The 23411-nt window shown below is 43.6% G+C and overlaps 1 protein-coding gene across 2 annotated transcripts; it reads left to right on the top strand.

Moving 5' to 3' along the window:
• GALM (galactose mutarotase) lies at positions 1-23025 on the top strand. Of its 2 annotated transcripts, XR_014154562.1 has the most exons (8): positions 1-325; positions 7712-7866; positions 12740-12946; positions 17595-17676; positions 18336-18477; positions 19663-19837; positions 20515-21291; positions 21331-23025. XR_014154562.1 is itself a non-coding variant. In XM_081854902.1 (7 exons), the coding sequence occupies exons 1-7, from the start codon at positions 136-138 to the stop codon at positions 20590-20592; spliced, it is 1029 nt and encodes a 342-aa protein (XP_081711028.1). In that variant the 5' UTR covers positions 1-135; the 3' UTR covers positions 20593-23025. The 2 variants fall into 2 exon arrangements, 1 of the variants encoding a protein (XP_081711028.1); XM_081854902.1 differs by having other exon boundaries at positions 20515-23025.
• The last annotated feature ends 386 nt before the right edge of the window (positions 23026-23411 follow it).

The raw sequence follows: 23411 nt of genomic DNA, 5'->3' as shown, positions 1-23411 counted from the left end.
ATTCTGATTGTTGGTAAAACCCCTTTGGGCAAAGTCCTTTCCCCCCCTAGTGTTCCTCTGATTCTTTCTTATCCGTCTGTGTTGGTGCCTCTCCCTTTGCAAACAAGCTTCGTGGAAGAGGGCGAGTGGGGAGCAATGACAGAAGTGAAGAGAGAGAAATTTGGGGAATGGCAGCTTGGCGGAGGGGCTGTGGAAAAATTCCTGCTCAGATCCAGCACGGTAAAAGTGGAAATTATCTCCTTGGGCTGCATAATCACCGCGTTAGAGACTAAAGACAAAGATGGAAAATTCTCAGATATTGTTCTAGGCTTTGATCATTTGGAAGGTGGGTTTGAATTAACTTTCTTGAAAGTTTATTCCACAGAAGAAACCTGAGGCACAATATGTTTCCAGTGCAACCTCTGATTTGTTTTATTGAAACCCACCCAGCTTTGGTGGTGCTGTAATATAAGTAGCCCTGTACATCCAAGCTGAAAAATGTTCAAGCTTCATCACTGCTTTTTAGTACCATAGTTTTGCAATGGAGCATAAAAGAACAAGTAAAGCTTTTAAGTCGCAAATAACTACCCCCCCCCAATGATCTTGAGAACTGTACATTAGTTTGATAAAAGTGCTGGGCATTTTAACTCTGGGGGTGGGGTAAACTACAGTTTCTGGGGTTGTTTGCAGAAAGCCACGTGCTTTAAATGTAGGATGCATTACCTGGAGGGAAAAAAAGCAGAAGCTGTGAAACAAACAAATGTTAACTCAGAAGTTAAACGGTTCAGTGGAGCTTACTTCCAAGGAAGTACAGTGGTACCTTGGGTTACATACGCTTCAGGTTACAGACTCCGCTAACCCAGAAATAGTGCTTCAGGTTAAGAACTTTGCTTCAGGATGAGAAGAGAAATCGTGCTCCGGCGGCGCGGCAGTAGCAGGAGGCCCCATTAGCTAAAGTGGTGCTTCAGGTTAAGAACAGTTTCAGGTTAAGAACTGACCTCCGGAATGAATTAAGTACTTAACCTGAGGTACCACTGTATGTTCATTTGATTGCAGTATTATGAGTGGTGTACACAAAATTCGTTTCCTAATGCTCACCCTTTTTTGACCTGCAGTTTTGTGAGGGTGGGGGGAGGAAGCAGCAGGGGAAAGGGCTGGGAACCACTGTTTCCCCATTCCAGTTTCTCCCCCACCCTCCGGGGGGAAAAAATGGGTGTTTGCACATTTACAGCTAAACAGATATGCAATATCTTCCATCCCATGCAAAGTGCCTAGATTACAGGCATATTTCATTTTTTAAAACAAATATGGATAATTATATTTACAGACTTAAGCCTGCTTTTAACAGACAAATGTTGAAGTCTGGAGTGTATCACATTGCAGCCCACAGGAATAAATGCTGCTTCAACCCTAAAGGAATAAATAAGTCCATGCATCTAGAAAAGTAGAAGGGACTCTGAAGGGATTCAGTCTTGTGTTCTTCCTGACATTCTAACTTTCCTTGTGGAAGGAGCTTTTTGGATAAGTCACCCACTACAACTGAAGTGGAAGGGACGGGGGTGGCGCTGTGGGTTAAACCACAGAGCCTAGGACTTGCCAATCAGAAGGTCAGCGGTTTGAATCCCCGCGACGGGGTGAGCTCCCGTTGCTCGGTCCCTGCTCCTGCCCACCTAGCAGTTTGAAAGCACGTCAAAGTGCAAGTAGATAAATAGGTACCACTCCAGCGTGAAGGTGAACGGTGCTTCCGTGCGCTGCTCTGGTTCGCCAGAAGTGGCTTAGTCATGCTGGCCACATGACCCGGAAGCTGTACGCCGGCTCCCTCAGCCAGTAAGGCGAGAAGAGCGCCACAACCCCAGAGTCGGCCACGACTGGACCTAATGTTCAGGGGTCCCTTTACCTTTACAACTGAAGTGGTACAGCGCAGTCAGAGGTTTACTACCTGTCCCTTGAAATAATTCCTGCTGTTGGCGCCCAGCTACTGCACATTTGGTTGCCAAAATATACGCAAAGAGGTGCCTGTGTGTGTAGAATTCTGTGCGACCCTTTGCATATGTTCTGCTGAACAAACAGGCATTGAGGGTGGGGCCAGTAGGGTGTACAGTATGTGGGGCAGAGCCAGTGGGCATGATCCCACTATTTCTCTCTATCTGCAGGGAATGGAGAAGACACTGCTGCATGAACCATTAGGTTGACAGATACACTGGAAGTCAGGCATTTAATGTTGCTGGTCCCATGCTGTGGAACATGTGCCCATCAGAGATTCAGCAGCCAACCTCCATTTTGACATTGAGGGTGCTGAGAACTGTTAGGAGAGCCCTGTTTTCCTCCCAGAGCTACAGTTCCCAGGGTGGTTTAACAATCAATCCGTCTTCACATGAAGCTCTGGGAATCGTAGCTCTGGGACAGGAATATGGGGGGGGGGTGTCTTCTAACCACTCTCAGCATTCATAGCAAACTATAGCTCCCACAGTTCTTTGGGGGAACCATTAATGTTTGAAGTGCTGTCACGTTGCTTTAAATGTGTTGTTGTGAATGTGGCCTTATCCTAACCTTCCTTTCCAGAATTGCCTTGTGAGGGAAAAACAACTCGCAGGTGTCCCTGGAGGAAGGGCCAGAGTTTACAATCCATCTGCCTTTGACTTCCAATTGTCCTTCTAAGCATGTACATAAATCAGAGGTTGAAATTTATTCAGGGGTCAGGATAACTGACTGAATAATGAACAGGTTCCCAGGCATGAGATAATAAAACTGATCTGCAAGTAGACTTCCATACAGAGAAGCAGAAACATAGCTGCAGAGAAGAGTATGAATATCTATCAGTCGTCCCTGGTTCTCAGAACTGCCACCATTCCTCCTGCCCCCCTCAGTTACCAATCAGCATTTTTCATGTTCTTCTTCAGAGATCAGATAATCTAAGGGTTGAGTGCTTCCACTGTTACATAACCTTGACTAGCTGCTGCTGAATGCTTTAGATCAGAGGTTTTCAACCCTTTTGAGTCCACGGCTCCCTTAACCGACTACACTCTTTCTTCAGCACTCATGTGGGGCTCAGGAGCCCAGCTATGTCCCCCCTTGCCTGCAGAGCTGGCAGCCTCTCACCCTTTTCATACACCCTCCCTTGTGGAGTGTGTCCTCAGCCTCCTCTCCTCTCCCCTCTCCTTGGAAGTCGTCTGGGCAGCTGCTGCTATCCCTGGTCACTGAGCTGCCCCCCCCCATGCAAAGAGAGTTGCCTCCTACAGAGCTTATAGCCAGGGCTGCTGCAATAAACAGCTGTGCAAGCCTTTGGGTAGCAGAGACGTGAGAGGGCATCAGAGGGGGGAGGGAAGGAAAGAGGGACAGAGGCCAGTGTTGCCCGTGGCACCCCTGACCACCATTCAACACACCCCAGGGCAGAGAACCACTGCTTTAGACCAGGGGTCAGCAAAGTTTTCAGACCTTGTGGGGGGCCGGACTGTATTTTTTTTGGGGGGGGGAATGAACGAATTCCTATACCCCACAAATAACCCAGAGATGCATTTTAACTAAAAGCACACATTCTGCTCATGTGAAAACACCAGGCAGGCCCCACAAATAACCCAGAGATGCATTTTAAATAAAAGCACACATTCTACTCATGGAAAAACATGCTGATTCCCGGACCATCCGCAGGCCGAATTGAGAAGGCGATTGGGCCAGATCCAGCCCCCAGGCCTTAGTTTGCCTACCCATGGCTTTAGACATTAAGTCTGTGGGAAGCTGGGTGCAGAAATAAACACTGATTACCTTTCCTCCAGCAATCCATTCTTTTATAGCTGCTTCTAGATTCTGTGGGCTTGCTACACTTGATCTTAGCCAAAAGGCCGAGAAGCGATATTTTGGCTAATAGATTTAAAAAAGTATTGAATGAAGTGATTCATAAAGATCAAGCAGGCTTTCTCCCGGGTAGGCATTTGTTTGACAACACGAGAAACATTATTGACATTTTGGAACTCTTACAAACAAATATTAACACTAGAGCGGTGTTAATTTTTATTGATGCGGAGAAAGCCTTTGACAACATTTCTTGGATGTTCATGAAGAAAAATTTGGAAGGGATGGGAGTGGGACGGGGGTTTGAAAATGGTATAGAAGCAATATATTCAGAACAAAAAGCTAAATTGATAGTAAACAATGTGGTGACGGAGGAATTTAATATTGAAAAAGGGACACGACAAGGGTGCCCCCTATCCCCATTATTGTTTATCTCGGTCCTGGAGGTGCTTTTGAACATGATTAGAAAGGACCGGTCAGTTCGGGGCATTGAGGTTGGAGTGAAACAATACAAATTGAAAGCATTTGCAGATGACTTGGTATTAACATTACAGGAGCCAGTTCCTAGCACAAAAAGAGTTTTAGATTTAATCTCTGATTATGGTCGGGTGGCGGGATTTAAGTTGAATAAGCAAAAAACTAAGGTTTTAGTAAAGAATTTAACGTCTACAGAAGCAGATGAGTTTTTGAAAGAGACAGGATTAAATGTGGTTAAAAAGGTGAAATACCTAGGGGTGTACCTGACTTCTAAAAACTTGAATTTGTTTAAGGATAACTATGAGAAATGTTGGTCAGAAATTAAAAGGGATTTGGAAATTTGGACAAGACTAAAACTTTCCTTGTTAGGCCGAATAGCAGCTATAAAGATGAATGTTTTGCCGAAAATGTTATTTTTGTTTCAGACCCTGCAGATTGTGGACAAGGTGGAATGTTTTGGAAAGTGGCAGAGGGATATTTCTAAGTTTGTTTGGCAGGGCAAAAAGCCCCGAATTAAGTTTAAAATATTAACAGATGCGAAAGAAAGGGGGGGATTTGCCCTGCCAGACTTGAGGTTATATTATGAATCTACAGCCTTCTGCTGGATGAAAGATTGGTTCTTGTTAGAGAACACTGATGTCCTAGATCTGGAAGGGTTTGATAACGCTTTTGGGTGGCATGCGTATTTGTGGTATGACAAGGTTAAAGTTCACAAAATGTTCAAAAACCATATTGTTAGAAGAGCAATTTTTATGGTCTGGACAAAATATAAAGACTTATTGGAGAGTAAAACACCAAGGTGGCTTTCACCGGCGGAGGCCAAGGCACGTAAGAGACTCAACATGGAGGCCTACTGGCCAAAATATTGGGAACTAATTGAAAAAGTTGGTGACAATTGGAAGCTGCAGAGTTTTGAAAGTGTAAAAAACAAGGTGCGAGACTGGTTGCATTATGCTCAAATTCGGGAAATTTTTAAAACAGACAAAAAGGTTGGGTTCCAGGTGGAAAAATCGAAATTAGAGACAGAATTGTTAGAACCTAAAGACAAATTACTCTCAAGAATGTATAACTTGCTGCTTAAATGGAATACACAGGATGAGATAGTCAAATCCGCCATGATAAAGTGGGCACAGGATATTGGACATAACATTATGTTTGATGACTGGGAAAGGTTATGGAACACCGGAATGAAATTCACGGCATGTAGTGCCTTGAAAGAAAATATTATGAAAATGATATACCGGTGGTACATGACCCCAGTCAAGCTTGCTAAGATATATCACCTGTCTGATAATAAGTGTTGGAAGTGTAAAGAGGCGGAAGGGACATTCTTTCACCTCTGGTGGACATGTCCGAAAGTGAAGGCCTTTTGGGAAATGATCTATAATGAGTTAAAAAAGGTACTTAGATATACCTTACCCAAGAAACCGGAGGCCTTCCTTCTGGGCATTGTAGACCAGAATGTGTTAAAGAAGGACAGAACTTTTTTTATGTATGCTACAACAGCAGCAAGAATTCTCATCGCAAAGTGTTGGAAGACACAAGATCTACCCACACTGGAGGAATGGCAGACGCAGTTGATGGACTATATGGAACTGGCTGAAATGACTGGCAGAATCCGAGACTTGGGAGAAGAAACAATGGAAGAGGACTGGAAAAAATTTAAGGACTATTTGCAAAAACATTATAAGTTGTATGAATGTTAAGAAAATGCACTTTTTAGGAAATACTAGCCCCAGCAATTGCAATTAGGTGAAATGAAAACTAAGGCACAAGAAGTTAGAGGTGGAATTGAGAAAAATCTTTATTGCATTATGTTTTAATTAAAATACATAAGATTAGGGTTATAATAATTTCGATCTTGGTAATATGATGAATTGAAAGATACAATAAGTAATGAAATAAGATAATAAATAGCTAAGATTTCGTATTATGAACATTGGGTTATAAATTTGTGGAAATGGGTAACATGATAAAATGAAAGATACAATAAGTGATGAAATAAGAGAATAAAATGCTGAAGTTGGTACTATAAATAATGCAGATTCGGGAAGATGTGGGGAAGTCCAAAAGATTCTGTAAAAGAAATATGAATTATGAAACTTTTGTATTTTATCTTTTTTCTTTTTCTTATTCTGTAAAACTAATAAAAATATTTAAAAAAAAAAAAAGATTCTGTGGGCTTGGAGACTGTATATTGGCTTCTGCATTCCCGCCCCCCCGCCCCCCCGCCACCAACTGAAATGAAGCAGTGCTCCTTTGTTCCTCTTGACCCTACCAGAGGGTGGATGACTTTGCTTTAAGGTTAATTAGTCTTTATGCTCGGTTTTGTTTCTGTTCAGTTGTTCCATGATCTGTAGAGCAGAGCTTTCAGTCAGTTTTTTATCCCCTCACAATGCTGCATAGATCACTGCTGATTCCTTTCTCTCTCCCCCGCCCCCATGAAATAGTGTACAGTCATACCTTGGGTTAAATATGCTAAAGGTTGAGTGTTTTCAGATTATGCTCCATGGCGACCTGGAAGTAACAGAACGCGTTACTTCCGGGTTTTGCCGCTCACGCATGCACAGACGCTCAAAATGACATCACACGCATGTGCGGAAGCGGCGAAATGCGACATGCGCAGACGCACAATACGTGTTATGTTCTACTCAGGATATGAACGGGGCTCCAGAACAGATCCCGTTCGCATCCAGAGGTACCACTGTACAGTCATACCTTGGGTTACAGATTTTTCAGGTTGTGTGTTTTTGGGTTGTGCACTGCGCTGAACCCAGAAGTACCGGAATAGGTTACTTCCAGGTTTTGGCACTCACGCATGTGCAGAAGCACTGCATCACGACCCACGCGTGCACAGACTCGGCGCTGTGGGTTGTGAACGTGCCTCCCGCACGGATCACGTTCACAACCCGAGCGTCCACTGTATTGCTGTCATCTGTTGTCAAGCAAGCCAGGGTAGAAAGCGCCCTCAAGAGGGGACACCCTGATCTTCCTGCAGGAGACCTATCAGCAACAGAACCCCAAATTCAGGCTGTTAAAAGGCACAAGGCTTGGGGAGCAATCGTATGCTCCCTGAGTGCAACCAAACTCTCCCCACTTCTTTCCAGCAACTGAGTTCCAGAGGCATGCCACCTGCAGCAGTGTGGAACTTAGCCGGCATGACCACACAGCCACACAGACTTCCAGTTCTTACTAATTTTAATTAAGATGGGAGGAGCTGTGTCAGATATGGCTGTGTTTCTTCCATTGGAGTGAATGGATATGATATGCCTTCACTTGGTGGAGTTTGGGGCCCTCCTTTCCTAAGGGATTACTGGATGGAGGAAGCTTTGGTCAGGGGTACAGTTAACTGCCCCTCCTTTAAAAATAGAATAAATGAAAGCTCTAGCTAGCTTCCAATGTTGAGCATTGAAATGTATTGACCTTACAAATCTAAGGCCGCTCCGCACTTTCTTTTATTGGCCAGGGTACACCAACAAGCACCCCTACTTTGGAGCTGTCGTTGGACGGGTTGCTAACAGAATTGCCAGAGGGAAATTTACAGTGGAAGGAGTCGAGTATCAATTAGCCATCAACAACGGACCCAACAGTCTGCATGGAGGAAAGAAAGGTTTCGATAAGGTAAATGTGTTTATGCTCAAGTGAATAACAATGTCAGTACAGTGGTACCTCAGGTTAAGTACTTAATTCGTTCTGGAGGTCCGTTCTTAACCTGAAACTGTTCTTAATTCTTAACAAATTCTTAACTGTTCCACTTTAGCTAATGGGGCCTCCTGCTGCTGCCGCACTGCCAGAGCATGATTTCTGTTCTCATCCTGAAGCAAAGTTCTTAACCCGAGGTACTATTTCTGGGTTAGCAGAGTCTGTAACCTGAAGCGTATGTAACTTGAAGCGTATGTAACCCGAGGTACCACTGTACAGTGGAATCTCGGTTCCCGAACCCCTCCCATGTCGTACGTTTTGGCTCCCGAACACAGAAAACCAGGAAGGAAATATTTCTGTTCTCGAACATTTTTTTGAACCTGAATGTGCAACACAGCGTCCACTGAGTGCAAAAAGCTCTTGCACCAATCAGAAGCTGTGCCTCAGTTTTTGAACATTTTGGAAGCCCAAACGGGCTTCCGGAATGGAATTAATTTGAGAATCAAGGCTCCACTGTATTTATTATCAGGGCATGGTGACATATTCAGGTAAGGTGAGAACATTAAGTTGCTGGATAAAAACAAAGAGCCGTCTAGACTGGCATTCTCTTCTCTCAGTGGCCAACCAGAGACAGAGCATAAGACTTAAGCATATCCGGCGCTGTGGTGCAAAGCTCCCTCTGGTGCCCCTCCCCCCCATTTCTCAGAGGTTTTTTTAGGGAGGATGGCACTGCCAGCGGGGCTGGAGGAGGTGGGCAGTGACTGGAGGGCAGCTCCTCCGGTGGCGAAGAGGCGGAAACTGGACATGGCGCCTCCCGGCTCAGCTGGCCACTTTGTGCCACGGTGGCCACAGCAGACGGAGGCTCCGGACACTGCGCTGCTTTGGTGGAGGTGGGCGAGGGCGGTGAGCTGATGCCAGGAGGCACCGTGTCCAGCCTCTGCTTCTTCCCTGGCACCCTCCAGAACTTGGCGCCCTGGCACCCCGCACTCTAGCCTCTATGGGTAAGACGCCCCTGACCAGAAACTTCTGGGAAGTTCACTTCAGTGTGCAGACACTTCTGTGAACTCCCAATTCTTTCCTTTCTTCCTCTGAAGCCAGGCTTGGACCTTTCTCAGAGTCTTCCTGAAAAGAGAAGACTCTGAGAAAGGATCCTCCTTTACTGATGTTAAAAGACTGCTGTGATCGTAACCGGAATGGAAGAGGGAAAGAGTCACTCCCAAAGAAAGGCAAAAACTGGGCAAGTTATAGCACACTTTAGCACTGCGATGGGGAACCTGTGACCAGATGTTGTTGAACTCCAACTCCCATCAGCCCCAGGCCAGCAAGACCAATGGTCAGGCAGAGAATCAGAGTTGGAAGGGACCACTAGCATGATGGGAGCAGTTAGTAGTCTAACAGTATCTCCAGGGCCACAGATTCCTCATTCATCTTCTAGTGTAAATAGCAGAATTAGTATACAGAATAGTCATTATATCCAAACAGAAAAATACTTACAGAGAAGTAATGAAATCAACATGTGAGTTTTTCTGTTTGACCAATTTGAGGCTGGATGTCTTGTCTGCGGTAACTATTTCCTGTGTAATTTGAGACTGTTCTGATGAGGAGACCCAGCATTGGCCTGAGTTCTGCAGGAAGCAAAGCTATAGATATAGATATGCTTCTAAACTCGGTGGTGGTTTTAGCTTTTTATAGAACTACGGCTGGCTGACATAAGGATCCACCCAATTTGTTTGCATGCATACTGATAACGGCGATAAAATCTCTTTGCTGTTTCCAGGCACAGGTTTTGCTTCCTTCTTCACACTTGGTTTGGTTGCTTAATTATCTTTGCTTGTTTTATTTATTCCAGTTCCAGTCAAAGCTTTCTAATCTTTTAAAACAGATATGAGTATCATTAATTTGGGGTGTATGGGGTGTTAGGGGAGGGGTAGTACCTCTGGTGGTCTCAAGTCCTTGGTGAGTTAAGGACTTCCCCCTACATGCAAAGACAGGCTCTGGCGGACTGAGCGGATGAGACCAAGAGGGGGTTCAGTAGTCAAGAAGACTGTTTCTGCACAAGCTGTCGTCCAGGGGTCAGCAAACCTACCGGGCCTTGGGCTGGTGTCTCCAGCACCGATCACATGGCAGGCCAGAGGGCGGGGGAGCGCATGCCCATACACGTGCAGACACACTATTTTCTGCACACATCCGGGTCAGAGGAGCATCGAAAATACCGGTAGCTTTTGCGCATTTGCATGGGACTCCTCCAACCCGAATGTGCACCGGAAATAACGTTTGCGCATGCACAAATAACGCCTGCGCATGCGCACAAGCTATTTTCGGTGCTCCTCCGACCCAGAAGTGGGCAGCTGCGCGGCACAGCGCCGGTAAGAGCGGGTGGCGGCAGTGGGCGGCAGGGGTTGCTGCAGGCCGGATAAACGAGTCCCTTGGGCCTTATCTGGCCCGCGGGCCTTAGTTTGGGGAGCCCTGCAGTAGAGGGAACTGAGGGGCAGATGGGGCTCATCCACCTGGAAAGGTAGCCCATCTAGGAAAATGAAAACTCTGATCTCTGGGAGAACAGGCTAAGGAGCAAACCCTACAGAAATCCAGTGTGTAGTCCCTAAGACAGTTGGGTGGCACCTTGTACGCCTCTTTCAGCCAACTCCTGCAGCCAAGCTGGTGCCAAACCTATTGCTCTGCTTTCCTTGGGGCCACATCAGTGCAGCTGAGGGGGCTATTGTTGTGTGCTGCAATTGGAACAGTTTGGTTCCCCCCCGCCCAGAGGCACACTCCATTGTCTCTCCAGACAGTCGGATGCCAGCAACAAAAATAATTAATTTGGGCTGGCGTATGTCCGACATAACTGGGATTTCAAAGGTGGAATTGACGTCGGGGGGGGGGGGATTTCTGAAAGGTGGCGCTTTGTCTTGGATCTTCAGTCAAAAACTCATGTTTTGTAAAAAAAGAAAGAAAAGTTCAACAACTTTCTGGTTTTCTTAAAAAGAGCTCAACCATTATGGTAGTTTCCTTTTTTTTAAAAAAAAGCTCAACTTTCAGGTTGTCCTGGTTTTTTTTTAAATATGACAACCCTAAATGAAAACAGATTGCCTAATGAAAACATTAGGAATCTGCCTTACAGTGAGACAGATAACTGGTCCTCCTAACTCAGTACTGTTGACACTGACTGGGAGTGGCTCTCCAGGGTTTCAGACAAGACTCCTTGAGATGCCAGGAGATCGTACCTGCAGCCTTCTATGTGCAGGGCAGATGTTCTACCACTGAGCTGCCATCCTTCCTTTTAAGAACAAACTTAAGAATAGATCTTTGGCTGCCTCAGTACATGAACACATTTTCCCAATCATTTTCTCCCACCTGTGTTCCCATCTCTGATGGACACCAACCGGCCAGAATTACAACCTTACAGAAGAAGAAGAAGAGTTTGGATTTGATGTCCCGCTTTATCACTACCCGAAGGAGTCTCAAAGCGGCTAACATTCTCCTTTCCCTTCCTCCCCCACAACAAACACTCTGTGAGGTGAGTGAGGCTGAGAGACTTCAGAGAAGTGTGACTAGCCCAAGGTCACCCAGCAGCTGCATGTGGAGGAGTGGAGACGCGAACCCGGTTCACCAGATTACGAGTCCACCGCTCTTAACCACTACACCATAATGGGTTTGAGCTGTGAAGATCCTTTATGCCAACTGTGCTGTAGTGTTGCCTTATTTCTGTGGCCCGCTGTGTGTTGACATCGTGGTGGAGCAGTTAGATTTTTGTAATAGACTGCCCATTCATGCCTCCAGTTAACCAGCACAGGAAACACAGGCTTTTGTTTGGAATAATCCTTTCCCAGGTGCTGAGGCTTAAGAAATTTTACAGCAGCCTTCAACAACCTGCTGTGCACCAGCTGCTTTGGGCTATAAAAGGTAAAGGGACCCCTGACCATTAGGTCCAGTCGTGGCCGACTCTGGGGTTGCGGCGCTCATCTCGCTTTATTGGCCGAAGGAGCCGGCGTACAGCTTCCAGGTCATGTGGCCAGCATGACTAAGCCACTTCTGACGAAGCAGAGCAGCGCACGGAAACGCCGTTTACCTTCCCGCTGGAGTGGTACCTATTTATCTACTTGCACTTTGATGTGCTTTCGAACTGCTAGGTTAGCAGGAGCAGGGACCGAGCAACGGGAGCTCACCCCGTCGCAGGGATTTGAACCGCTGACCTTCTGATTGGCAAGCCCTAGGCTCTGTGGTTTAACCCACAGTGCCACCTGCATCCCTACTTTGGCCTATAATCCTTATCATATGCTGGCTGGAGGTGTTGAGAGTTGTAGTCCAAAACATATGGAAGGCACAAGTTTGAGGAAGGCTGTTTTATGTATGAATCACCGCCTCTCACCAAGCTTACTATATAGTGTGTATTACATGTGTGTATATCTTCCTATATACATAAAAATGTAAGGCTATCATCATGCTGCAGTCCCAATGGCAGCATGACAACAGAACAGCAGGCAAGCAAGCAGACAACATGGGTGACCAGTTGCCCAGGTGAGCTGTTTAACAGAGGGAGCGTGGGAAGCACTTCAAAGTTCATTTAAATTAGTGTTTCCCCAGCTTGGGTCTCCAGCTGTTTTTTGGACTACAGCTCCCATCATCCCTAGCTAGCAAGACCAGTGGTCAGGGATGATGGGAATTGTAGTCCGAAAACAACTGAAGGCCCAAGCTTGGGAAAAACTGATTTAAATATTTTGAATCCTGGAAGTGATCTATGGTTGTCATGTGTAATCTTTGGCACACATGCTCATCCAGGTACATCAGTCTAGTAGCTGGACTCTAGCCAATGTGATTTTTTTTAAAAAATACCATTAATGAAATTGTATTGCAGGCCATCTGGGAACCTGAAGTGCTGCCAGATGGCGTACGGTTTTTCAGAGTAAGTCCAGATGGTGAAGAGGGATATCCTGGTGAGCTGAAAGTCTGGGTGACGTATACTCTCAAGGATGGGGAGCTAACAATCAGCTACAGAGCTCAAAGCAGTAAGACCACGCCAGTCAATCTGACAAACCATGCGTACTTCAATCTTGCAGGCCAGGTAAGGCAGCTCTGTTTGGCTCTTCCATTCTGGAACATCCTATAGAACAGGATTCGGGGGGGAACCTGTGTTCCTTCAGATGATGTTGGACTACAACTCCCATAATCCCCGCTAATTGGTCATGCTGCCTGGGGCTGATGGGAATTGGAGCCCAATGACATCTGGAGCCCCACACATTTCCACTTCTGCCTCAAAAGTGTCCAAAGGGTTATTAGTTCTTTTCTTGCCTGATATAATCCCTTCTTGCCAAGTTGGTTGTACATATCTAAGTAATGGAACAGGGTGAGAGGCTTCAGTCCCCTGAACTTTGGGGTCCCCTGAACAACGGGGAGGAACGTTTGGGAGAAGGCACCCCATTATTTATTTTATTTAAGACCATTTCTGTACTTCTTAGTTTAGGGCGTGTCATTTTAGGGGGCAAAACTTAATTTTTGCAAATTTATTCAGTGAGGGGTCTTAAAAATATGCTATTGCATGTGAAGAATTAAAATCTGCTATTATTGCTGTGCTTGTACAACATTTAGCTGGGTAAATCTACATTTGGTGAACAAGCACATAAACTGCTTTCGGAAAATCAAAGAATTTTAATTTTAGGTTCTGAGTTGTCAGGTAATGTTAAGTAATAAATAATAATAATAACTTTTAGTGAAATTGTATAGTGATCATTAAAAATGACTGCCATGTACTTGCCGACTTGGCAAGAAGGGATTATATCACTTGATCACTATGCAGTTTCACCCCCTTCATGGATCACTGCCTTGCCGTGGCGAAGGGGCTTGAATAACTCAGATAAGCTATGAACTATGCCGTGCAGGGCACCCAAGATGAACAGGTCATAGTGGAGAGTTTGGACCAAACGTGATCCACCTGGAGCAGGAACCGGCAAGCCACTCCAGTATCCCTGCCAAGAAAACTCCATGGACAAAGGCAACAGGCATATAAAAGTTATGACGCTGGAAGATGAGCCCCTCAGGTCAGAAGGCATCCAACATGCTACTGGGGAAGAGCGGAGGACAAGTACAAGTAGATTCAGAGCTGATGAAGCGGCTGGGCCAAAGCTGAAAGGACGCTGTTGCGGATATGCCTGGAAGCAAAAGGAAAGTCCAATGCTGTAAAGAAAAATATTGCATAGGAACCTGGAATGTAAGAACCATGAACCTGGGTAAGTTGGATGTGGTCAAAAATGAGATGGCAAGAATAAATATTGACATCCTGGGCATCAGTGAACTAAAATGGACAGGAATGGGCAAATTCAGTTCGGATGACCATCATATCTACTACTGTGGGCAAGAATCCCGTAAAAGAAATGGCGTGGCCTTCATAGTCAACAAAAGAGTGGCGAAAGCTGTACTGGGATGCAATCTCAAAAATGATAGAATGATCTTGATACGAATCCAAGGCAGACCTTTTAACATCACAGTAATCCAAGTTTATGCACCAACTACTGGTGCTGAAGAAACTGAAATTGACCAATTCTATGAAGACTTACAACACCTTAAAGAAATGACACCAAAGAAGGATGTTCTTCTCATTATAGGGGATTGGAATGCTAAAGTAGGGAGTCAAGAGATAAAAGGAACAACTGGCAAGTTTGGCCTTGGAGATCAAAACGAAGCAGGGCAAAGGCTAATAGAGTTCTGCCAAGAGAACAAGCTGGTCATCACAAACACTCTTTTCCAACAACACAAGAGACGACTCTACACATGGACATCACCAGATGGGCAGCATCGAAATCAGATTGATTATATTCTCTGCAGCCAAAGATGGAGAAGCTCTATACAGTCAGCAAAAACAAGACCTGGAGCTGACTGTGGCTCAGATCATCAGCTACTTATAGCAAAATTCAAGTTTAAACTGAAGAAAGTAGGAAAAACCACTCGGCCGGTAAGATACAATCTAAGTCAAATCCCTTATGAATACACAGTGGAAGTGAGGAACAAGTTTAAGGATTTAGATTTGGTGGACAGAGTGCCTGAAGAACTATGGATGGAGGCTCGTAACATTATACAGGAGGCAGCAACAAAAACAATCCCAATGAAAAGGAAATGCAAGAAAGCAAAGTGGCTGTCCAATGAGGCCTTACAAATAGCAGGGGAGAGAAGGCAAGCAAATGCGAGGGAGATAGTGAAAGATACAGGAAATTGAATGCAGATTTCCAAAAAATAGCAAGGAGAGACAAGAAGGCCTTCTTAAACGAGCAATGCAAAGAAATAGAGGAAAACAACACAATGGGAAGAACCAGAGATCTGTTCAAGAAAATTGGAGATCTGAAAGGAACATTTTGTTCAAAGATTACCATAATAAAGGACAAAAGTGGCAAGGACCTAACAGAAGCAGAAGACATCAAGAAGAGGTGGCAAGAATACACAGAGGAATTATACCAGAAAGATATGGATGGCTCGTACACCCCAGGTAGTGTGGTTGCTGACCTTGAGCCAGACATCCTGGAGAGTGAAGTCAAATGGGTCTTAGAAAGCACTGCAAATAACAAGGCCAGTGGAAGTGATGGTATCCCAGCTGAACTATTTAAAATTTTAAAAGATGATGGTGTTAAGGTGCTACACTCAATATGCCAGCAAGTTTGGAAAACTCAGCAGTGGCCAGAGGATTGGAGAAGATCAGTCTACATCCCAATCCCAAAGAAGGGCAGTGCTAAAGAATGCTCCAACTATCGCACAATTGCACTCATTTCACACGCTAGCAAGGTTATGCTTAAAATTCTACAAGGAAGGCTCAAGCATTATGTGGACCGAGAACTTCCAGAAGTGCAAGCTGGATTTCGAAGGGGCAGAGGAACCAGAGACCAAATTGCAAACATGCGCTGGATTATGGAGAAAGCTAGAGAGTTCCAGAAAGACATCTACTTCTGCTTCATTGACTATGCAAAAGCCTTTGACTGTGTCGACCATAGCAAACTATGGCAAGTTCTTAAAGAAATGGGAGTGCCTGATCACCTCATCTGTCTCCTGAGAAATCTCTATGTGGGACAAGAAGCTATAGTTAGAACTGGATATGGAACAACTGATTGGTTCAAAATTGGGAAAGGAGTAGGACAAGGCTGTATTTTGTCTCCCTGCTTATTTAACTTATATGCAGAATTCATCATGCGAAAGGCTAGGCTGGATGAATCCCTAGCCGGAATTAAAATTGCCGGAAGAAATTTCAACAACCTCAGATATGCAGATGACACAACCTTGATGGCAGAAAGTGAGGAGGAATTAAAGAACCTTTTATTGAGGGTGAAAGAGGAGAGCGCAAAATATGGTCTGAAGCTCAACATCAAAAAAACGAAGATCATGGCCACTGGTCCCATCACCTCCTGGCAAATAGAAGGGGAAGAATTGGAGGCAGTCAGAGATTTTACTTTCTTGGGCTCCATGATCACTGCAGATGGTGACAGCAGCCACGAAATTAAGAGACGCCTGCTTCTTGGGAGAAAAGCAATGACAAACTTAGACAGCATCTTAAAAAGCAGAGACATCACCTTGCCGACAAAGGCCCGTATAGTTAAAGCTATGGCTTTCCCAGTAGTGATGTATGGAAGTGAGAGCTGGACCATAAAGAAGGCTGATCACCGAAGAATTGATGCTTTTGAATTATGGTGCTGGAGGAGACTCTGGAGAGTCCCATGGACTGCAAGAAGATCAAACGTATCCATTCTTAAAGAAATCAGCCCTGAGTGCTCACTGGAAGGACAGATCGTGAAGCTGAGGCTCCAATACTTTGGCCACCTCATGAGAAGAGAAGACTCCCTGGAAAAGACCCTGATGCTGGGAAAGATGGAGGGCACAAGGAGAAGGGGACGACAGAGGACGAGATGGTTGGACAGTGTTCTCGAAGCTACCAGCATGAGTTTGACTAAACTGCGGGAGGCAGTGGAAGACAGAAGTGCCTGGCGTGCTCTGGTCCATGGGGTCACGAAGAGTCGGACTCGACTAAACGACTAAACAACAAATGCAATTTCACACACATTTTACTTAGCAAGTAAAACTAAATTATATTAATTTAACCAAAATATCTTTGAATCCCCATGTCATGTTACAACTTTTTTAGCACCCCTCATTTTTGGAATATCTCAGCAGTGTATGGCAACTATGATACTTTACTTTTTACACTATTCAGCCTTTAGGGAGCATTCATTCTGATTTGTTTGTGTGTTGTTTATACATCTTCCCATTTGTCACGTGTTCGTTCCACTTTGCAATGCATTTCCCTGTCCTTGTCAAAATCACAAATTTTGATTTAAAAAATAAAAGGGGATTTGTTGCACTAGGGGAACAGAAGATTTTAATCCACTTTAAATGCACAAACCTAAACTTCCACTACATATTTGAATCCTACAAAATATGGAGAGTTTGGAGCACTCAGAATGTCTGCTCCAAATTCCAGGCAGCCATACCTTTCCCCAGGATACTCCATTGCTTCCTCCCCCATGTATATGCTTCTTGTGAGTCTGGGTTGTTACTGTTGGAGACGAAATGCCGGAACAATTGATCTTGGTCTTCATTCACATTTGGCCTTGATTCAGTAAAGTGATTATTGTGATTCGGAGGTACCTACAGCTCTGTGTTTATAACAAAGGTGGTGTAAAATTCCGTCTTTCTATTTTCTGATATAACAGAGGTTTTTTCCTCTCTTCATATTTCAGGGATCCCCCAATATCTACGACCATGAATTTACTATACAGGCAGATTCTTACCTGCCAGTGGATGAAACCCAGATCCCCACAGGTTGGTTGATTTTTAAGATGAATGCTGTTGAATCTACAGATGTTATCTAGGGAGCTGTCGTGGCTGACTGTGCAGAACTGGCCTCAGTGTAGGGTGCTAGCCCTGAGTTCAAATCTGTGGTCAATCAACTTGCTTTTCTAAAACTGGAACAATGCCATAAAAACACAAGGTGGGTGGTCACTGTGAAAACAGTACTCTGAATTATATGGGCCGCTAGCCTAACCCAGCAGTGCACTGCTTATGTTCTTAGATGGAGGTTAAATCTTAATTTGACATTGAAAGGGGGGAAGTTTACTTAGGGAAACACAGAACATGGCATGTGACACTCACAGCTGTCCAATCCCCACCCGTCATATCTACTGCCTAAGGCAGCTGCCTCACTCTGCCTAATGGTAGGGCAGTGGTCCAGGACTGGCATTTGGAGAGCTACAGGCTCCCCATACTTGGTTTAAGTGGGAAAGGTGGCAGTGTCCTTTCAGACCCCCTGTGGTTTGGGAATCCCACACTAAATTGTTCTGTGTGTGGTTTGTTTGCTGTGGTGGACTTTTTGGTGTTTCCAGATGTCCGTCTTGGTGCTGTCCACATTTTTAAGAGTTGCTGTGGAAGGTTGCTAAATGTGTGTAGTTTCTTTGCCTCTTTCTTTGTCCTTTCTCCATTAGGAGAAATTGCTTTAGTGCAGGATACAGGTTTTGATCTGAGAAAGCCAGTGGAGTTTGGAAAACACCTGCAGAAGTTTCAGCTCGGAGGATTTGACCACAATTTTTGCCTGAAGCAGACAAAAGAAACATGCTTCTGTGCGAGGTACAGGTTTGGTTTGTCACCTTTGTTTGACAGCATATTGACCAAAACATTGTTTCATGCTCTTCCTTCTCCCAGTTTATTTAAAAGTATTTATACACTGCTATTCATAAAATATATCATAGGGCTTTACAGATTTAAAATAAAGCAATAAAAACATCGAAACATTTAATTAAAATCATACCCCACAAAAGAAAAGGCAACAAAATCACTGTAAAACATGGAAAGCAGTCCTGTTTCAGTTTTCAAAGGTCAACTGGGATAACTTCACCAATTAGCAGAAAGCAGGCAGATACTTGATATGACCCTCCATAGCATTCGGGCTGCTACAGAAAATGCTCTGGTCTTGTTTAAGGTTGATTTTAATATATATAGATTGCTTGTGTAATTGATTTACATACTTGCAAATTGCTTAGAAGCCTATTTTGGCAACAAACAGTAAATAAACTAATAAATGACAAGGATTGCAAGTATAGACATCCATGGATGTGATTTAGACAAATCAATTACATAATTAAAATGATGTCCTCCAAGTTCCATTCTGTTAGAAGGCCAAAAGTGTACAATGTGGAGGAAAGTGTGTGATTTATATAATTTACACTTCCATACCTTCCCACCCGAGATTTGGAGGAAGTGTTAACAGTAAGCTACAGTATTTTGCTTTGAACCATGCTCAGGTTTTCACAGATCTCTTGCGAATTTCACTTGTGGAAGGCTGGTATTACAGGATGCTCTTAATCCACCTTGTGAACTGTGATAACACATAAGTAACTTGAGCCAGCACAGCTAGTGAGCTTTGGCAACATGATGCTCACCTTGCCTGGACCCACTGAAGTGGCTAAATGTGACTTTCGATATGGCACGGATGTGATCCAAAGCCACAGTCTGTTCTCTCTGGCTACAACTTGATCAGGGAGATAAGTATTTTGTTGCCTCTTGGAATTATCATGTGATGCATTATCATGTATTTATGGAAAGAGAGACAGCTAAAAGGCAAATGCATCTTAGGATGTGACCAAGTGACTTCTTTTAAAATTTGCACAGCCCCTTCCTTGCACCCAAGTGCTGTTTCCCATGCATCTATCTATTATTAAGAGCTGCTGGCTACCACTACACATAACTAAATGCAGAGTACCAAAAGCCTACAGACTCCTAGAAATTTAATTAACAGATACTTTCTTTTTACAGAGCCCACCATCCCCCTAGTGGCAGAATGATAGAGGTTTATACAACTCAGCCCGGGATTCAATTTTACACTGGGAATTTCTTAGATGGCACTCTAAAGGGAAAAGGAGGCTGTGTGTATCCCAAGCATTCTGGCTTCTGCCTGGAAACACAGAACTGGCCAAATGCAGTGAACCAGGTACATTCTTAAGTTTTATATGACCACGGGGCCACACAGAATAGAAGCTACACAAAACTGTCTTGGGGCTCAGCTTCAATGGTTTATTGCAGATTTCATTTTGAGGATGCTCAGAAGAACATAGAAACCAGTAATGGGTAGATCTGCATAAGCACTGAAATCACATGGTACAGCTATTCTGTGATTATCTCATTTCTGACTGCAGGTAGATCACATTTTGCTATGCAGAGCAAGGCTGCTTTTCTGTGCATAGGAAGTTTTTTTACATCAATAAAAAAAAACATTAAAGTAGGTGATCCCCCGCCACTCTAAAATGGCAGAGTTCCTTTGCAATTTCTCTGCATTCTCAAGACTTAACAGTGCATTCCTAGGCATAACTGCTCACAGTATAAATTTACACTCAGTTAAGTATGTACATGATTGCAAGCTCAAAACACATTTAGTAAAATGTGAACCAATTCAAGAATACTATGTATGTGTGTAGAAAGCTTGTGGTTACATGCCAAAGGTAGATCAGGTTCTGCTAGTATATATGAATGATTTGCAGTAGATTGGCAAGGATTTGACTCCCAATTTTGTAATGGTTTGTTCTAAATGCAATAAAACAAAACCCTAGATGCAAGCAATTTTTCTTCTATAAGTGCACAAATGTTGAGTTTTATTTTTTATTCTTACAGCCTAATTTCCCAGATAGCCTGCTGCACCCAGGAGAGGAATACAAGACCACAACTTGCTTCAAGTTCTCTGTAGCTTAAGCAAAGACCAAGATTTTTTTGTAGCAATCTGTAACAAGGTAGCTTTCAAAGATTCTAGACTGTTCGTTTTAGGATCAAATGTGTCTTCATGTACTCAAGAAGTCTACTTGACACCATCCTGCATAGACTTAAGATTTTATACAGGCAACTTTCTTTCTCTCTCACCGCCCCCTTGAGAGCTTACTGGTTCAAAGGCGGGTGGAAATAGAAGAAATAAATCATGTTAAAATGTAAATTCACTTCAAGATACTATTGCTAAGGATGTTGGCACAGTTCTTCCCCACCCCAATTTCCTTGCAATGGTAAAGGTATTACATTTGCATTGGGTCTAAAATAGACTCTGAATGCAAGAGCTGTGAAGAGTTGTTTAAAAGCTTGTATTGGTTTGGAATTCAGTAATGTTGCAAGGATTAATGAGAATGCAAATGAAGTGCTTTGAATCATTAACAAATAGACAAGTGGCAATGGCAAAAGAATGTTAACTGCTGCTGTTCAGTACAGACAACATGTCCTTTCTGGATTCTCTATTCCACCACAGGACAAACAGTAGTGGCTACTGAACATACTGTCCTCAGTGAGCTGTACTGAGTATCTGCTCCCATTTTCTTCTGCATACCTAAATGTATCTCTAAACATGCCTATATTAGTGGTTTCTCAGTAGCCATTTGTGATGCTAAATAGGCTTAATTCAGTACCTACGTTTGCTGTTAGTATGTTGGCAGGGTGCTTCCCATTAAGCTTCCAGGTAACTGATGGGAAACCCATCAGCCAGCAAGGCTGTTACCTCTTTTCTACATGCATGGTACTATTTTGGCTACATAAAAACTGGAGACTTACTATATACAGGTGGGGCCCTGCTATAAAATGCTGTGCTGTAGATTCCTGGCACGCACCTGAAGAGTGGGGGGGGGGCCGACTCTCTGCTCTAATGCAAGTCTTCATGTGCAAACTTTTTAAACATTTCAAAGTGAAACCAGTGTGCATTAAGCTTCTGCATCTAATGGAGTGCTTGATTTGGCATGGGAAGAAGCAACTTCAGTAGACTGACCTTGGCTGCAACTTAAAGAGGTATGGGGGATTTTTGAACAGGAATCTAGACCAAAGCCTCATCTGTGACCTGCAGTATTAATAGATGACATTGCATGACGGCTGCATGCTATTCCCAGCACAACCATCTTTGTGTAGTTCTCAGCACAGCTGAATGGGGGAACAGCCAGCTATCTCACCTTTGGCCCAACCCCTAATGAACATCACTGATGGGCTTGTGATAAATCATAGCCTGTCATAAGCCACTCTCACCCACAGCCCTTTTTATACTCGTACAGGGACAAAGGTGGTTTTTTTGTTTGTTTTGTTTAAGATAAGAACACTAAACAGGAAGCGTTAGAAAGGGTCTTTTCTATTATGTTTTCCCCACTACAAAAGTAAAAACATCTGTGCCCCTGTCCAAACTCTGAGAAAGTACTTTGTTGTGGCATTGAGAATACAGATTTGTCAACTGCTGCTTGCCTTTTGGCTGAAAATAAAAACATCAACACAAGCATTTTGGCTTGCCAGGTAGAACCATTCTTCCCGCTGCTCCCCGTGTGTTCTCCTGACCCTCGAGGGGGGGGGGGGCTCACTCTTTCAGGCCTGCCCTTGCAGAGCTCCTGCTGGTGGGACAGGTTAGTTGAATATACTCATTGGATTGTATTCAACTTAGTCCTATTCATAGGATCATTAATTTCAGAGTTTACTAAGTAAGTCCTGCCTTATGAGTTTACTCGGAGTAGGAAAATTTAGTAGAAAATGGGTTGTATTTAAGGATGGTGTTTGGTACTGCACTAGGCAACCAACATTTTTAATTGATCTTATAAACTTTGCCCATCTTGATTTTTAGACAATTATTATTCCAAAATTTTAAACTCAGTGAAAATAGTATGTAACAAACTATCTTCTGTGCAGGAAATATTCAGACAACCAATTCAAGGTTAGTAGAGTATACATCACCGAAACAATCTAAATTAGCAAGATTATACAGATTTTTTTTTGTAAAATAGCTTACAGTAATTCAAAATTGAGATCACAAGGATTGCCAATTGTGAAAGTGAGCATGCAACTTTCTTGATTAGAAAATGTTAAGCATTTTTATTTATCAGAAACAGCATATTCATTTAGTATCATAAATATAGCCATGTCAAGACAGTTTAAACTGAAGTTACTTTCATCTAACGAATGGGTATTGTATTTCAGCCTTTTGTCACTCAAGTCCCATCTATGTGTTCTGTCATAGAAGTTAAGCAGATGTTACGCTCTGTTCAACCTTAGGTTTAGTATGTTATATTTAGCCATGAATTTTAGATTAGAAGCCAACTTATGCAATATTGGCATTGCAGTTAAGCAGCAGGCATTTCCAGATGAGACATGTATGTTTGATAAAGGTGTAAGATTGAAGTTTGTTTTCAGCAACTTCCTTTGCCATTTTGATTCTGCTCAATTACAGCTAAATTTTGCCCTGCTAAGGAAGCTAAAATGCAATTTATGCTGTCAGTGAAGATCAACAGTCCTCAAACTAGCTTCCTGTTTTCATTAAGGGAGAAAGAATGAGTGAACTGAATAAGTGAACCAGGGAGCCTAGCAGTATGAGATAGAAACTACTTTCACAAGATCAGATTCTGCTTTGAATCAGGTTAGGATCTGCCTAATTCACTGTTACCTTCTATCCAAAATGCCTTGGGAAAAGCCCATTGCTTACACTATTTTCTTGGTATCCCAGATAGAACTCAAACAAAATGGCAATTTGAATACAACTTAAGGTGGCCTCATTTAAGATAATTGTG

Source organism: Podarcis erhardii, assembly GCF_964252035.2.
Source record: "Podarcis erhardii genome assembly, chromosome: 3".
Taxonomy (NCBI): Eukaryota; Metazoa; Chordata; class Lepidosauria; order Squamata; family Lacertidae; genus Podarcis; species Podarcis erhardii.
Note: the sequence above shows the minus strand (reverse complement) of the source record. Positions and strands in the feature narration are given on the sequence as shown.

Coding starts and splice junctions, on each gene's coding strand:
- GALM (XM_081854902.1), top strand. CDS start 136: ATGACAGAAGTGAAGAGAGAGAAATTTGGGGAATGGCAGCTTGGCGGA. Junction 12,947..17,594: donor ACTTCAATCTTGCAGGCCAG/GTAAGGCAGCTC, acceptor TTCATATTTCAG/GGATCCCCCAATATCTACGA. Junction 19,838..20,514: donor GGCCAAATGCAGTGAACCAG/GTACATTCTTAA, acceptor TTATTCTTACAG/CCTAATTTCCCAGATAGCCT.